At 44.5% G+C, this 17,571-nt stretch overlaps 1 protein-coding gene across 2 annotated transcripts in view; it reads right to left on the bottom strand.

Annotated features, from left to right (window-relative positions):
* Slco2a1 (solute carrier organic anion transporter family member 2A1) overlaps positions 1-17,571 on the bottom strand; it is an 84,974-nt gene that overhangs the window by 36,750 nt on the left and 30,653 nt on the right. For both annotated transcript variants that reach the window (XM_046431658.1, XM_046431659.2), the window contains exons 3-4: positions 8,673-8,810; positions 5,170-5,332 (exon numbers count right to left, since the gene is read on the bottom strand). In XM_046431658.1, the coding sequence (XP_046287614.1) occupies positions 5,170-5,332; positions 8,673-8,810 (301 nt within the window). The remainder of the gene's footprint in view (positions 1-5,169; positions 5,333-8,672; positions 8,811-17,571) is intronic.

The raw sequence follows: 17,571 nt of genomic DNA, 5'->3' as shown, positions 1-17,571 counted from the left end.
ATCGTCAAACCATGGCTACTTCCTCCTCCCTACTTCCCTTAAAACAAGTGCAAATTTCCCCCAAGCTAACGAAGTCACATAACATGAACTCCAAAGCACAATGTTCCTGGGGTGCTGAGGAAATGCACACACAGGCACAGAGCCACTCTGTAGAGCTATTTCCCAACCCTGGCCACAAACAATTTCTTCAGAGGGGGAAAAAAAAATGCCACTGCAAATGGCTCCATGGTCAAACATTGTAGACCATACAAAGAGATGGTTTGCCATGAACAAGAGCAAGCAGACACTAATCAGCAGGAGGATTAACATTCCTCAAACTTGAGCCAGTAGCAAAACTGGAAAAAGATGACCATAAAATAAACATATTTAAAATAATTGAAAACATTAAAGAAAAAATAGAAATCATAAGGAAAACACCAAGAAATCATGAAATCAGGGCAGAAAGATTTGCAAAACCATCATAAGAACTCTGAGAAACTAGCCAAATAGAGAGAGTTATTTAAATTCACAATGTAAAGGACAGACTTGACACTAAGAAAGCTAAAGAGAGGCTAAAGAATCAGAAAGACCTGCTTGAAGGAAATCACCCAGAATGCAGTGCAGGTGAACAAAGCACTGAAAAGTATATAAGAGAGATCAAAGGACAATAAGGCCAGAAGTTAAATGACCAACATATATTTGTAGAAGGAATTTAAAGAAAGGACAGGAAAAAAAAAAAAAAGGTGTGACATTAGGAGCATTTTTGGCTTAGCATTTTTCAGAATTAAAAAAAAAACAAACACCTTCATCTTCAAGCCTAATCTCCAGAAAAACAGCACCATGAACTTCCAAATAGATGAATAAAAATAAACCCATACTCAGATACCTTATGGTAGACATGCAGAACAACAAAGAAAAGACAAAAACTCTTAAATACAACTAGATAGAAAATATGGCATACCTAAAAAGGAATGATAATTAGCAGTCCCAACACCATCAAGAAATGCCAAAAGACAGGTAGGTATGTTATCTTCAAAGCACTCAGAAGAAATAACCATTAATTTAAAAGTTTGTATTTATTTAATATACAGTTATATAGTTTGTAGCTAAACTATAATTCAAGAACAAAGATAAAATTGGCTCGTTTTAAGTCAAAAGGAGATTTTTCTCACTCATGGGCCTACTTGAAAGAAGCATCAAAGGACATACTCAGGAGAAAGGGAATTGAATCAGCAGGAAGGGTGAAATACAAAAAGCAATGCTGAACAAAAAAAACCTGGCGAACTTGTGGGTAAATATAAATAAACTTCAACTTATTTATATGTAACAATATAATAAAAATACTAATGACCACTATGGAGATTAAATGCAGATGGAACTAAAATGCTATTCAGCCATAATATGGGAGAGGAAAGGGGCATCAAAATATCCTAGGATTCTTATCTTGTTCTCTTGAAGAATAGATCAACTTTGGAGTTTGCTAAATCAAGGTCAATGTTAAATTTAAGAAAAATGGTGAAGTATATTGTGTTCACAGGTAAGTAGACCTGACATAATAAGCATGCTAATTGTCCTCAAATTGATCTGGAATTATAATAAAAATTCCAGAAGGATTTTTCTTTTAAGTACAGATGAACTAATTTTAAAATGTATATGGACAGACAAATGAATTAAAATAGGTAAAACAATTTTGAAAAATAACAAAGTTGGAGATGTACCATGAAACATCAGTAAGAAAGACCTTGTAATATTGGAGAAGATAGACACATGGATCAATAACGTGGAATAGAAAATACAGAAACTGACCCACATGAATATGATCCTTTTGGGGGGCATTGCTGTATATGAAATCCAGGACTTTGTGCATGGGAGGCAAGTGCTCTGCTACTGATCTGTGTCCCTGGCTCAACTCAATTTGTTTTTGATAATGGTCCAAAAAAATTTTTATATAGGAAAGAGGATTTTTCAACAAATAGTGTTGATACAATTTGACATACACTAAAAGGAAAACTAAAAAAAAGAAATGCTATAAAAATTTAAATGAGAATTGATCACAGATCTAAATGTAAATGTAAAACTGGAACACCTTTAGAAAACATGTTGAGTCCTGAGGTTGGCAGAGTTCTTAAAGGCAGCACCCCAGGCACAAGTCATAAAGTAAAATTTAGAAAAAAGATAAATTGGACTTCATCAAAATTTAAAACTTTTGTTCTACAAATGATACTATTAAAAGGATATAAAGGAAAAGCCAAGGACATACGGAAAATATCTGCAAATCTCATATCCAGTAAAGAAGTAGCCATAATTTATAACAAACTCTCAAAATCAACAATAAAAAAAAATCGCATTTAACAATGGGTTGAAGGCTTGAATAAACAATTCACCAAAGATGACATCTGGATAACAAACAGCACAGGAAACAATGTTTCACCTCATAAACATACAGTCCTACAAAAACCTGTACACAAAGATTTATAACAACTCTGTTAATAATGGCTACAAACTGGACACACTCCAAGTGTCTTTCAGTAGGTGAGTGGATAAACTGAGGAACATCCATGCAAAGTATGTCAGGAATAAAAAGGAGGGAACTGTTGATACATGGATCAACTGGGATGAATTTCAAAGGTTACATGCTGGGTGTAATACCATTTACATGATATTCTCAAAGCCATAAATCTGAAATGATAGAAGCAGAATAGAGGTTATAGGTCTGGGGAGAGTGAGTATAAAGGAATAGCTGAATGGAATTTTGGGGGGAGGGCAATGGAACTGGTAGGGAGGGACCCTGACTATGGTGATTGTTACTTGAATCTATAAATATGTTGAAATTTATAGACGTGTAGTCTTCCTCCAGCAAAAAAAGTCAATTTTCTTGCATAATAAATTTATTAAAAAATTTAAATGTAAGGTAACTAATAAGCCAGGAGGGAAGAAAACCAGGTCTAAAGAAGTAGGACACTAGAAGGGGGAACAGTAGGTACACACATCAGCAGTGGCTTAAGAACACCAGCTACAGGCCAGCAGCTAGCCATGGGGGAGAGGCGAGGGAGGAAGGGAACAGCTAACTTCCTTTTTAAAAGGAGGTGTCTGAAGGGAACAGCTAACTTCCTTTTTAAAAGGAGGTGTCTGACAACCCCAGTGTTATGGTTTACATATGAGATGTCTTCCAAAAGTGCATGTGTGAGACAGTGCAAGAATTTTCAGAGGTGGAATAATTAGATTATGAGGTATAGCCTAATCTTTGTGGATTAATCCACTGATGGATTAACTGGGCAATAACAGTAGGCAGGAGGGTATGGCTGGAGAAGGTAGGTCACTGGGGGTGTGCTTTTGGGGGTTATGTTTTGTCCCTGGTGAGCGGATCTCTCTCTGCTTTCTGGATCCATGTCTTCTACCACAACCTTCCGCCATGAAATCCTGCCTTGGGCCCAGAGCAATAAATTCTGCCATCTATGGACTGAGACCTCTGAAACCATGAGCCAAAATAAACTTGTCCTCCTCTAAGTTGTTCTTGTGAGGTCTTTTGGTCACAGTGGTGAAAAAGCCGACCAAAAAATACCAAGTGTCTATCAACAGATAACTGCATAAACAAAATGTGTCATACATCAACAAAATATACTCAATCATGATGGAATAAATCTGATCTATTCTACCACATGGATAAATCTTGAAAACATGATGCTAAATGAAATAAGATAGGCACAAAGGATAAGTATTGTATGACTCCCCTTTTACCTGAAATATCTAGACTTGACAAATGCATAGAGGCAGCAACTGGATGAGAGGTGACCAGGCTCTGGGGATGGGAGTGGAGAGATATTGCTTATGGATACAGAATTTTTATTTGGAGCCACAAAAATATTTTGGAAATATTTTCAGTGGTGCTTGGACAACATTTAGAATGTGTTTAACAACACTGAATGGTTAAGACAGCAAATTTTATATTATGTTCATCTTATCAAAGTTTAGAAAAAATAATGTAGTATATCAAAATTAATTAAATTAGGCACTTAAAATGGATGAATTATATGCCATGTGAAGTAAATCTTAATACAGTTATTTTTTTTTTAAGTTCTGAAGGAAAACCACTAAATCTTGATGGTCAATACATAGATATGTGTCACATTATTTACTTTGCAATGCTTTGAATTTTTTCATATGAAAATAGAATAACTTTTTAAAAAGGGATCAGTTCCTGGGCAAATTTAGTACCATTTAATACAATGCTTATGAATCATGCAAACTCTACCCATCTCATCCTGCCCCGGATATCTCACCAAGGAGAGGCGCAGATCCCAGAAGGAGCATTTCTTCAAGGGTCAAGAGACCTAAGCCTCTCTCTCTCTCTCTCTTCTTAACCAATTGGTCCTTAGGGGAAGTCACTGGACATCTGTGAATCCTTAACTTATACCTTTTCTCTGCTCTTCACTAGTGTCCAGGGGAACAAACGCATGCACTGTAGAAATGCAATGTCATCTAAAGAATGATGGACACATGTTCAAATGTCAGGAAGTGCCATTAAATATCAAGAAATGACATGTCTCATTATGATTGGTGCTTGGACCCTATTTCCTCCAATTATTATCATGGGCACTGTTCACAAGTGTCCTCAAGCATGTGAAGTTTGGGTCATTTCTGGCATGGAGCCTCAGGAGTCATATGAAGGGGGTGGGGGTTGCATGCTCCATCCTCAACAAACAGGGCTTGGAACAAATACTCAGTGTATCTAGGGGAAAAAAAATCTATATCTACATACTTCAGTGTGTTCTGAGCTTCAGATGTGCATTATGGAGAAACCAAACAATTAAAGTCAAGAAAACTCTGGTTCAAGCCCTCTGCCCATTTTTAAATTGGGTTATTTGTTGTGTTTTACATATATACTAAATATATGTACATTTAGTTGTAGTTTGGATAAAATACCTTTATCTTATTTATTTATTTTTATGTGGTGCTGAGGATCCAACCTAGCGAGGGCTAGGGGAGCGCTCTACTGCTGAGCCACAACCCCAGGTTATTTGTTTTCTGATGGTTGAATTTGAGAGTTAGTTCATTCCAAACTCTGAATACAAGTTCTTTATTGGACATAAGATTTGCAAACCTTTTCATGGCCCCCGTGGTATCCACCACCACCCCTCCAGTAGACCCCCGTTCCTCCTCCCTGTGAGGCAGGGGTCAGAGGCCACTCACCGACGCTGACCGAGGTGTACTGGTAGGGCTCGGAGAGGAAGTGTGGCAGGGTGAGGACGAAGGCACCAGCAGCCAGGAGGAGACCCCCAATGCCGATCAGTCGTGGACGGTGCACCCGGCTGCCAAAGTAGCTGACGAAGATGATGAGGATGGCATTGCTGATCTGCAGAGGAACGGAAGGACTGGATGAGCCACAGATCCCATCCTTACCCACCTCGTAGGAGACCTGACCACACCTCACCCGGAAGACTGGAGAGGGAAGAGGCTCCTCCAACTCCAGCCAGGAGCCCCAGCAGAGATCCCCCAGCCAGTCCTGAAAGCCTTCCCCCACCCTGACCCCGCAGCCACACATGCGCAGTCTCAGCTTTCCCTTTTGTCCAAAACCCATCCCAGCCTCCGCCTTCCAGACCAGCACTAGGGAAGTCATTCTCCGAAGACACGAAGAGCCCCAGGCTAAACATCAACCATCATAGGACCAATCTTTTGGGGCAAAATCTAAGTGAGTCTCCAATTCTGATTGACTCCTAGGAAAAGTACGTGTTCCCCAACTAAACACCCAATCAGGATCTAACAAAAGGAGCCAAGGACTTTGGTAGACAGAATGACAACCGAGCAGCAAGCATTAGCTCATGTAACCACACAACAACTCTCATCATACTAATGACAGAAGGATATTAATACCATGCCTAGGATAAGGAGGTCAGGAAGTGGCTTGAACTAGGCCTGCCTTTGAAGTGTCCAGGCTTCATTAGAGTCGTTGGCTTCTTGTGGGACAAGTGCTGTAAGCCCCCCTCTTATCTGCCACTTTGATCCCACAACTATCTTTTTTTGGGGGGAAGGGGTACCAGGGATTGAATTCAGAGGCACTCAACCATTGAGCCACATCCCCAGCACCATTTTGTATTTTATTTAGAGCCAGGGTCTCACTGAGTTGCTTAGGGCCTTGCTAAGTTGCTGAAGCTGGCTTTGAACTGGAGATCCTCCTACCTCAGCCTCCTGAGGCGCTGGAATTACAGGCCTGAGCCACTGCACCTGGCCTCAACGATTTTTCTTCACTTATAATAATCTCATCTACCAGATGCTTTATCTTTGTAACTAGAGATTACATTAATCTTTCGATTTTTGTCTCTCTGTTCATTCCTACCTCCCAACATGAGGCCTGACACATAGTTGGTGCCCATTAATATGAGCTGAGCCAGTGAAGGCACTAACGGGCACATGGAGCCTCATTAAGAAGAGGATGCGCTGTGTGGAGCTTATAGCACAGCCAAGAGTACGAGGCTGTGATACTCAGAGGAGGATGTGAGGGTGCATGAGGAGGCAGCTTCAGCAGAAGCTGCTCCAGCCCCTGCAGGGGGGAGGAGTTCTAGAACATTCTGAAATCTGCCTCTGGAAAGAGCGCTTTATTCTTGGTTTCTTGGATGTCCTGTCTTTCCTTCTTGCTTCCCCATCGTTTTCCATAGAATAATCAATTGTCAGGCCATTTTGGCTATGCTAACTGAGCTGACTTGAAAAGGCCTGTGTGACAGTGGGCGAAGGCCCCAAAGAGGACCCAGGGAGAACGGACAAGTGGTGGCCACCAGGCGGCACAAGTCCTCTGGTCTCTCCCGGGGCGCACCTCCTCAGGTGTTATGGCTGATGCTGGCTTAGGACCTTGCTGTCAAACTCTTCTTCAGCAGCACAGTCCCTTTGAAAGAAGTACTCTTCCCTTCTAGAAAATTCCTGAAATTGCAGCTGTGCATGCCAAGAAGAGGGCCTAAGGCCTCAGGCCTCAGCCTCCAGCCCTGGAGTGCCCCTGGGACAGCTCCAAGAGGAGCTGGGAAGCCACCTCGAGCTGTCACAAAGCCCATTAGTAGCACGTCCTGCTCTGCCGTGTCTCAAGCCCAAGAGCCCCCACAGCTCTAGTGACAGGCGTTAAGGGCCGGGGGCTCTGGGCTCCTGTTCACCTTGGTTCCACAGCCCTGGCTGGTAGAGGACACAAGAGGAGCCGCTGCTTCCCAGAGCCAAGACTCCCGTGGCTCTTGTTCAAGGAGCCCCTCCTACTGCCCCTCAACTTCATGCCTATCCAGTGCCCCTTCACTTCACGGTCTGCTCCAAGAAGGTTTCTGAGGCTGAGACCACACAGGCCACAGCACAGATGGCCTTCCTGTCCCCTGCACCAGGTTGAATTCTTCTCACAACCACCAGGCCTCGCAAACATACACAAAGACACACACCTAGTCATACACAAATCCTCAGAACTCACAGATGTGGGCACCCACAGGACACACACATAGTTCCACACAAATCTCTAGTTACTCACAGATACGCAGAGACACACACACAATCACACACAAATATACACACAGACACATAGTCACGCATAAGACATGAAAACATACAGGTACAGATACACACAGTCACACATAAATCATGACTCCCAGACACAGATGTAGACATACACACAATCATACACACTGTCATGCACAAATAGACACATAGTTACACATAAATCCTCAGACACCCATAGATATAGATACACATAGACATACACAGTCACACACAGAGAGGCACACAAATAGTCACACACACAAATATATACACAGATACTTGAATAGTCACACACATATACAGACACACACAAACACCAATATATACAGAAATAACAGATGCACACAAGTACACACAGACACACAGCAACACACAATTTTACTTAGACACATGGACACACACACAGACATATACACTAGGACTGAAGAATGAACTCTTTACAATGAATACTTTGGTGGTATTTGTTTGGAGTTGTACCCATGGCCATGATGTGGAGTCAGATTCTTGCAGTTTGGGGAAGGGGAGATTTAGTGGTTAAGACATTTTCATCTGGGTTGAATGAATGATAGCTCTGGGGCAATATGACACCCTAATGCGCCTCACCAGCCTGCTGTCTTAAACAGACCCTGTATTGTATCCCAGCCAGCTACTCCCTGCCTCTTGAAAACTCTAATTGTTCCTGCACCCACACTTTTCTTCCAAGCTCAGGGACAATATGGGGGAAAACAGCCATGGCAGATGATAGATTGGCCAGTTTGGGGGGCTGAGCTGGAAAAGAGTATTCGCCTTCCGTGCCAGCTCTGGTTCTGATTAGTAGAGGGGTGTTGGGAAACTAGAACACTGTGCCGAGAAGGATTCAAGGGCAGGGTCCAGACTCAGTAGGAAAGAGGCCTGTGGGCTATTCACTCACTATGTGCCAGTGCCAAAGGGCAGATAGGATTGTGGTGACACAAATGTCAGAGACTTGTTTTCCTTGCTGTCTGTCATGAGTGAGGCCAGCACATGCCAGGGTATTAAGTCAAAGGCCAACTTTAGGAGGGTACCTTCTGTGTCCTGATATAGAGAGAGGCCTGAGCCCTAGGTATACCCCAGCCTCCAGCCCCCAGCCCACAATCCCCTATTCTGCTCCTCCTGCTTCCTGTGATCAGGGTGGTGTACAAGTGGGAGCTGATGGCCCGGTATCTCCTACTTACTTCGTTCAAACTGGAAATGAGACCCGAGGAAGAACTGGAGAGCCCAAAGCGTTTCTCGATGGTGGTGAGGCTGCTCTTGAAGTAGGCACTGTACAGGAGCTGGCAGAGCTGCAGGAGGCCGTGGCAGAGCACGAACACCTGTGGGGAGCAGGCAAAGAACGGCCCATGAGGCCTGCACACAGAGAGGCCTGGCACCCACTCAGCCTTCCATGCTGGGGCCTCCGGGTGAGGCCCGGTGGGCAGGCCTCTGTTTCCACGTCTGTTATACGGGGACATTTAGTTCATAGGGTGGTCCTGAGGGTGAAATGCCTCCATCATTATAGCATATCTCACTCCACAAGAAAGGCATCCCCAAGGGAAAGGCTCGACTTATCATCCCAACATCTAGGGCATTCACCACCTTGAGTTGTCCCCAATGCCCCATGGGCTGCCGGGCTGACGTCCTCCTGTGCCCTGTGAGGTCTAAAGCTGCAGCCCCCCGACCCCATCTAATTCAGCTCACTCCCAGGAGCATGTACAATTTCCAGATCCACTTCTCCTGACCTGTCCTCCGTCCCCAATACCCAGTCTCCAAGGACCACCTCTAATGTCTTCAATAAGGCGCCATGATGTACCACCCAGTTTGAATGACTGTCCCATTCACATCCTCACCAAGCTTGTTATGGCTTCTTGTTAGGCCTATCTTGGCCCCTTACCGGGGTATCTATGGTTGTAGTTGTTCCTTTCTGGAAGGATGATCAAGGTCTTAGGGAAGGGACTGAGGCCATTTGTCACTGTATCCCATTGCATCCCATGTACCTTGTCCTGCAAGTACTGAGTAAATGTGAATTCCATGGTTCCTGGGGACAGATGTAAATCAGGCAGGTGGGCGAGGGGTTTGAGGGCATTCTTAGCTCCAGGCTAAGACATAGAAACTCTGGTGGTCCATTTTCAGAATATAGTATTTATCCTTAAATGTAAAATTGGGATGTAAGAAAGGCAGCCAGAGGGGAAATAGATCAGAATGGAAAGTTACACAATAGCACCATGGCCTGTGGATTTCTTTAAATAACCCAACTAGCCATTTTGAGCTTCCAAACCTGTATCCAGTTGTAACTATAACCCTTCCCTTTGCCTTCCCCAATTTTAAAATTAGCCAGTCTCTTAGATTGTAACCCTGAGTCTCTCCTATCACAGCAAGGGGCAGTGCTATGTTATAGATTAAAAGCAGGTGTTTGCTTGCCAGACTTTGTTCAGTAGCACACCCTTCTGCAGAAGTAAATTTTGCCTTGCCGAGCTACTTCCAAGTATGTGTCTGATTTCTCATGACACCCAGTATTTCTAACAGTCCAGACCCTCCTGGGTTCTCAGCTATTGGGCCAGACATGAATGGGTTCTAGGCCAGAAGTCTCAGTTCCTAAGTGGTCAGTGGAAGGTACCCTTCTGGGCCATGCTTTTGCTCCAGGGAAGGGTGGAGTGTCATTATGATTGTTGCAATATGTGTTACAATCACTGGACTAGAGGGCAAGTCCTGGCTCTGACTATCTGTGCAGAAGGTGATGTGTGGAGGATTAGAAAGTGAAAAGCAAAAAACCCATAATCTATAGGAGCTGCCACTGTAGGCAAAAGGAAAGACAAGAACCCAGAACAGATTATGGAAAAATAGCAAATGCTGATGATGGTGAAGTGCTGAGGCGCTTAATGCTCCAACATCAAATGTGGGGAGCTCAGGGGCGTGGAGGAACCACTGCGGAGATGGTTTCAGAGAACAGCATCTGCTTTATTGTGCAGCAAGAATGGCTTTTATAGCAGGTATGTGCCAGGTTACGTATAACAGTCATGATAGGCCAGACGTGATACATACATATCATCTTACGGAAGTCAAGGCACCAAGAGTCCAGAAACTGCCACGTAGCCCGACCCTGCACCAACAGGGGAATGACCTCTTGTCAAAGGAACAAGGAAATTGTGCTTACCAGTGTTCTGACAGCACTTTGTCCCAAAACATAGCGTTCTAAGTTGGGACTTCCCTGCTGCACAATGAGCAAGATAAGCATTCCTCTATGAGGACCCAAGGCTAGGCCCTGCAGCAGTGGAGGTGGTGGTGGTAGTAATGGGAAAGTGACATGGTCATGGTGATGGGGAAGAGAAAGTGATGCTGGTGGTGAATGTGAAGGTGAAGGTGATGGTGATGAGGAGTTGATGGTGATGCTGGTGGTGAAGGTGATGGTGATGGTGATGGTGATGTGGAGTTGATGGTGATGCTGGTGGTGAAGGTGAAGGTGATGGTGATGAGGAGTTGATGGTGATGCTGGTGGTGAAGGTGAAGGTGATGGTGATGGTGATGAGGAGGATGGTGATGGTGATGGTGAAGGTGAAGGTGATGGTGATGGTGATGAGGAGGTGATGGTGAATGTGAAGGTGAAGGTGATGGTGATGAGGAGTTGATGGTGATGCTGGTGGTGAAGGTGAAGGTGATGGTGATGGTGATGAGGAGGTGATGGTGAATGTGAAGGTGATGGTGATGGTGATGAGGAGTTGATGGTGATACGGTGGTGAAGGTGAAGGTTAAGGTGATGGTGATGGGGAGTTGATGGTGATGCTGGTGGTGAAGGTGAAGGTGATGGTGATGGTGAAGGTGAAGGTGAAGGTGATGGTGAGAGGGAGGGGAGGTTAAGGTGATGGTGATGGTGATGGGAAGGTGGTGTTGATGAGAGGTGATGGTGATGGTGATGATATTTGTTAGTCTGATCATTTTCCACAGGCACAGGGCACCAAGCACATTCAATTCTCTGGTCCAGGAAAGACTTGGGAAAGAGACAATCTGATCTTTAATTCCTTGCCAGGTCCTTCTCCTCTGGCCATCTCCTAAAGGTTAATGCCCCCCAAACTCTGTAGTCTCCTTCTCTGGACATGGACCCTTTCTGCAATGCCATTTGCCACTAGAATGATGGTACTCAAAAATCTCAGTTTTTATTCCAGAACTTTCCCCAGAGCTCTGTACTCAGGTCCATTTACTATCTGTTGGACAGCTCCACCTTAGGTTCTCGGGCTCCTCAGACTAATGACTTGCCAGATGGACTCATGGCCTTCCCCCACAGACCTCTACTCTTTTTCCTTCATTTCCCATCACCTTCACTCAGCTTCCCAAGAATCCCCTGGACACATTTAGGACCTTGTGAAGTTGCTGAGGTTGGCTTTGAAACCTGCCATCCTCCTGCCTCAGCTTCCAGAGTCCCTGGGATTACAGGTGTGGGCCACCATATCTGCCAAGAGCATTGGTTTTCATCCCCATAACATCCGCCCCCTGGCAAGAAGCTACGATTTCTTCTTGGGGGTCTCTTGTATTTGGCCCCTCTCTCATGTCCAGGTTCATGCCTTGGCTCAGGCCCTCACCACCTCTCCCCTGGATTACTGCAATACCTCTCACACGCCTCCTGTCTGACCCCTCCAAATCTTCCACCAAACCACCCCAGGAGAGCTTTCTCACGAGCAAATAAGAGCAGGTCACACCCAAATCAACATGTCTCACTGGCTCCCACTTCTTGTGAATGAAAACCAATGCCCAGAGACTCCAGAAGCTGAGGCAGGAGGATTGCAGGTTCAAAGCCAGCCTCGGCAACTTAACAAGGCCCTAAACAACTTAGTGAGACCCTGCCTCAAAATAAAAATAATTTTTAAAAAGGGCTGGGGATGTGGTTCAGTATTGAGCACTGCTGGGTCCTATCCCTGGTACCAAAAATAAAAAATCCCCTGCCTGCCTACCTCTTTGGTTCTGTCCCCTGCTGAGGTTGATCATTTTTTGCAAAGATGGCCACACCAATATCTCCCATCCACATGCACCTCTTATAACGTGCCAATGACATGCCATAAAGAGGCAGGGTATATGTTCTGTCTCTTTGAGTATGAGCCACCTGGCTACTTGCTTCTAATGAGGAGAATGAAGCAGAGTAGAGCTATGTAACTTCTGAGGCTTGGTCCTAAACACAGGTAGAGAATGCATGGCCCATTCTCTCTTAGGATCCTTAGAACTCAGACACTTACTTGTGGGGAGCCCACAGTTGGTGCTCAACTGACAACTCCGGCTAAGATTTCAGCTCTTGGTCAGAGTTCACTGTCAGACATATGACTGAATGAGCCTTCAGATGATTCCAGTCTCAGCTTCTGATGCCAATTAAAACAGAAATGAGCTACCCCTACTGAGCCCTGTACCCATTGTAGGTTGCCAGGAAACCAAGAGCTGTCACTGATTGAAGCCCTAAGCTTTGGGTTGCTTTGGCAGGCAGCTTTGGAGACCAGCAACACCTGCTATCCACTTTGCTCCTTGGACACCATCAAGGTTCTACTCTCAAAGGTCCCCAGAGCACACACACTGTGCCTTTGCTCACAGTCTGTGCAGAATTATCTTCCCCTTTGTTATCTGGATTGCTCCCCCTGGCTTTCAGGAACCCCCGTACCCAGCACAGTGTTCAGTTGTGTGACAAGTTCGAGGTTGCTTCTGACAATCCTAAGCATCCTGTTGCTGACTTCACAGAGGCACATGAAGACTCAGCATGTGGCATCCAGCAGAGGAGTGAGGACCATCATAACAGCGGAGGAAAGACAATGATGGCTGGATCCAAGGCCTCGCCAGGGCAGTGGTCATGTAGGGAGGGCAGATCAGGGCCTCCTGCAGAGGCTGAATTGACACTGATTCCCAGTGGAGGAAGAGAGGTGATTGAGTTTCTACCATGACGGCCAGAAAGAGGCAAAGCTATGCTGGACACAGGACCATGGAAGAAGAGCTTCTGTGGAGATGAGGTCAGCTTTGGAGCACTCGAGTTTCTGAGCACTGAGCTCAGAAAAGACCATTCTCCTTCCATCCAGTTTAGTAATGAATTAACAGCAGTTACTAATCTCTACTCGCTTCCTCAGCAGTCTCATGAGAGGAAGATGGGAATAGTGTGAGAGAATATCTATCTCATATTTTTTTCCTGAAAGATAGATTTTAAAAATTTCCTGTAAGTACAGAAATTCCCCAAGCTGCTAGGTGGAAGACTCCAGCAAGAATCAGCTGACATCTTTCCTCCCCACTCACCTTCAACCCCCTTACAGGCCAACCTCATCTCCAACTGTGGGTCACTACAGCTCTGTCAAGTCTGTGTACCTCATGGGTGGCCTAGCAGAGGTGCTGGAGTGGATGTGGACCCCAGGTGTAGACACAGAGATCAGATATATGACTATGGGTGGGGGGAGGAATGCCTGGAAGTGAGACAGCAGTAGATGGATGGTTCAACAGAACTTTCTGGCCAGGGCCCTTCAAGGTCACAATCATTTGACCTCAAAAACTGTGTAATGTGGATTAGATCATGGGACCATGACCCAGGCTGCTCAAATCAAATACCTACTATATGGCCAGCCGTAAATAGAGTAAGGAACACTCAACATGGGGTAGAAGAGATAGAAACCCATCCCTCAAGGACATAGGTTTCAAAGTATTAATGTAGATGGATTGGAGAAAGCAGAAAAAGGGTTTCAGATCCCCTACACTGTCACTCAGGCAATACAGTGCTCTGATTTTTGATGGTTTGGACTTTGGAGTTTCAGATCCTGGCTCATAGGAATGCATGACCTTTGGCTACTAATCTGATCATGATGAGCAGCATTTTCTCCCACTTGTAAGTGGGAGCAGTAACACCTGAGTTATGGAGCCATCACCAGAGGATGAGTTTAAGGCACCTGGTGCTCAGCCTGGTCCACGCGGAGGGAGATTCAGTAAGTTAAGCTGACTCTACTCTCTCTTCTTGCTCCCCAAGTAATTCAACTTCTCTGTAGCTTTCAGTTTTCCTGCTGCATGAGAACTCTGGGAGCACAACTCTCAACAATGTGTTAACATAGAGCACCAGTTGCTCCAGACTTTCCAGCTCAAAAGGATTCCCTGAAGAAAAGAATTTGGAAAACATTACACACTACCGTCCTTCCTCCTGAATATTTACATTTTAAAGGCTCTGAAATTCCTTAAGCAAAGACCTGCTTAAATTTGCTTAATCCAATTCCCCCCCCACACCCACACCCTGTATTTTTTTTTTTTTTAAACCAAGGTATTGTATGTTGGCGAGGCTGGTCAATCTCCTGGATTGAAGCAAGCGATTCTGCCCTAGTAGCAAGGACCACAGACTTGAGCCACAACACCCAGGCTCCCCATACTTCTTTAACTACGTAACCCCTACCAGCCCCGACCACCACCACTCTTCCCCTCGTATTATGGATACTAGAACTCTGCAGAATTTACTTTAGGGAAAGATAATATGTCCCATTTAGAAGTAGCTTATTTGGATCCTGTGATTTCTTTCTTTTTCTTTTTAGTTGTTGATGGACTTTATTTTATTCATTTACTTATATGTGGTGCTGAGAATTGAACCCAGTGCCTCACACCTGTGAGGCAAGTGCTCTACCACTGAGCCACAACCCTAACCCAGCCTGTGATTTCCTTGCAAAAGGAAAACAAGTAGTGTGTTACGTGGGTTGCCTTACCTTCTTTAAAATAGCACACTATCATTTTCTATCTCCTCGTTTCTACTTTCTTTTTCTGGGCATTTATTGCTTCCTAAGATTACATCATGCATTTGGTTTCTCCTTTATCCACCTCTGGCCCCCATCGGCATATTGACTTCATGGAGGAAAGATGACAGGTGCTTCTTAGGACAAAAAATTCCCAGTGCTTGGAGCAGTACCTGGTTCATGATGGGGGCTCAGTCCTTCTCAAGTGGGCAAGCATCTTTAGAGTATTCTGTTGACCCACGCTCACAGGACTCAGCCATCAGAAAAGCCACCTGCGAGGCTCAGATTCTCAATGATCTGTCCTCCATCATTTAAAAACGTCCCCTATGATGCAGCTTCATTCCATAAATCACACAATTCCCAAGGCACAGAAGAGCATTTGCCAGTTTTATCCCCAACACACTTAACTTGGTTCAATTCTAAATCACTTTTGGATATTTCTAACTCAAAATAAAAGGTTGAAGAATTGCAACTTGCCCAAGGAACTTTCTGGTGTGGAGGGAATAATCTATATTTTTATAATGGTGGCATTTATATAGGTATAGTTTACACTCATCCAAACTCAAACTTCCTTTATATTCAGAGATATGAAAAATTGTGTTCTATATGTGTAATAAGAATTGTGATGCATTCTGCTGTCATGTATTTAAAAAATAAAAGCAATTTTAAAAAAATAAAAAATAAAATCTATGCATTTTATTATATGCAAATGAAACCTCAATGATATTGACTGAAGAAAGACTGTTTCAAAAAACAATTTGTAACCACAAAGGTATTTAATCTTCTGACGCTTTATATGAATTCCACAAACATTTTTTTTTTAAGTTATGAACATTGGCAACGTCACTGGAGTAAGCTTGTTTGTTCAAGGGGCCTACTTTGAAAGGTTCAAGACCCATGTAAATATCTAGGTTAGTGTGTGAGTGCTAATTTAAACATCCAAGTTTACATGAGGGGTGTGTGCGTGCATGCATGCGTGCGTGTTGAAATTAACATGCCACTTAAGGCACATCTTGTAGAAGGAAGCTGGCAGAGAAATCTCATACTGGGGCAACAACATTTTTACAGGGTGGAGTGGGACTGATTCTCTCAGGTGTCTAAATGCGAAGGTCATGCTCACAGCCCCATCCTCCCTCTAATTCTAACAAGCCCAGAGAGGGAGTGTGGAGAGAAAGAGAGGAATCAGAGAAACTGGAGTGGCCATGAAGATCTTTCTTCTAATAAAGAGGGGACCTCTTACCACCTGTGCCAAAGAGCTAAGGACAGCTGAAGAGATGCGGAGACACCAACTGAAGATGCAGAGGTGGAACTGCAGTGATATAAGATGACCATAAAAAATAAAGCATGAGGACAAGAAGGGACACCGCCACAGGCAGGGAGTATGGGAAAAGGCCACAGTACAGCTGATACACGGTTCCTCTCCATCTACATGCTCACAACTGGCTTTTCCCAACTAAACATTGGAACTATGATCTAACCCACATTAAACCACAGAGGCATCTCACCATGGTCACAGGGACACTGGAGAGGAATTCTTAAGTTCAGTAATGGTACGGTGACCACCTGGTCAATGACTGACTCTGCTGTCAGCCAACTCTGATTTTGTTGACACAAACCTCAGGGGAGACACAACTCTAGAAAGTTCACCTGATTCCTTCTGACCCCTGTGATGTGACTTCACTGAGGCGATTCCATATGATGAGGGAGCCCAGGCAGGGGAAGGAAAGTCCTTAGGAGCAGGAGATGGCACTGTCACACAGCCAGTGACCTCCCAGTTGGGAACAACTGCTTCTTGCCCTAGATGGTAATTGTTTTCCCAAACAGAACAGCTTTTCCAAAGGGAGGGAGGGAGGGAAGGAAGGAAGGAGAGAAGAAAGGAGGGGGCAAAAAATAGAAGAAGAAGACCTTTCTCTCACATCCACAAGGATGCAGGAATCACTCAGGACTGTGCTGAAGGCCACTCTGCAGCTCTCTATATGACAGAGGGGACATTGGAGGTGACATTTGCTTAGCTTTAGCTCTGTTGACCTCTAGGAGTCAAAATCTGGTCTTGGAGACCATCTGTCCCTCTTCTCACTGAGCCAGAGCTGGCTCCACCCCAGACCCAGAGCTGACTACACTCCAGATGGACAGGAACACATCTCTTTGGAAGGAGAGCTTCCTAGCAATGCTGATACCCCAGGGCAGCAATTTGCATTTAGGAATTCCTTTCCATAGCCAGTTGGGTCCCACCTGTGAAATTAAAATCTATTTTCATTTCTTCTTCTCACTTTTACTTTTTTAAGTTACCTTGTGTAAGTGTCATACTTGCTGCACATGTTCAGAAAGTCAAGCAGGGCTTAGCATGGCAGGACTGCACTCAGCTCCAGCCCACCACCAG

The sequence above is a fragment of the Marmota monax genome, unplaced genomic scaffold, assembly GCF_021218885.2.
Source record: "Marmota monax isolate L192 unplaced genomic scaffold, Marmota_monax_Labrador192_F-V1.1 WCK01_AAM20220418_F8-fsc00022, whole genome shotgun sequence".
Classification (NCBI taxonomy): domain Eukaryota; kingdom Metazoa; phylum Chordata; class Mammalia; order Rodentia; family Sciuridae; genus Marmota; species Marmota monax.
Note: the sequence above shows the minus strand (reverse complement) of the source record. Positions and strands in the feature narration are given on the sequence as shown.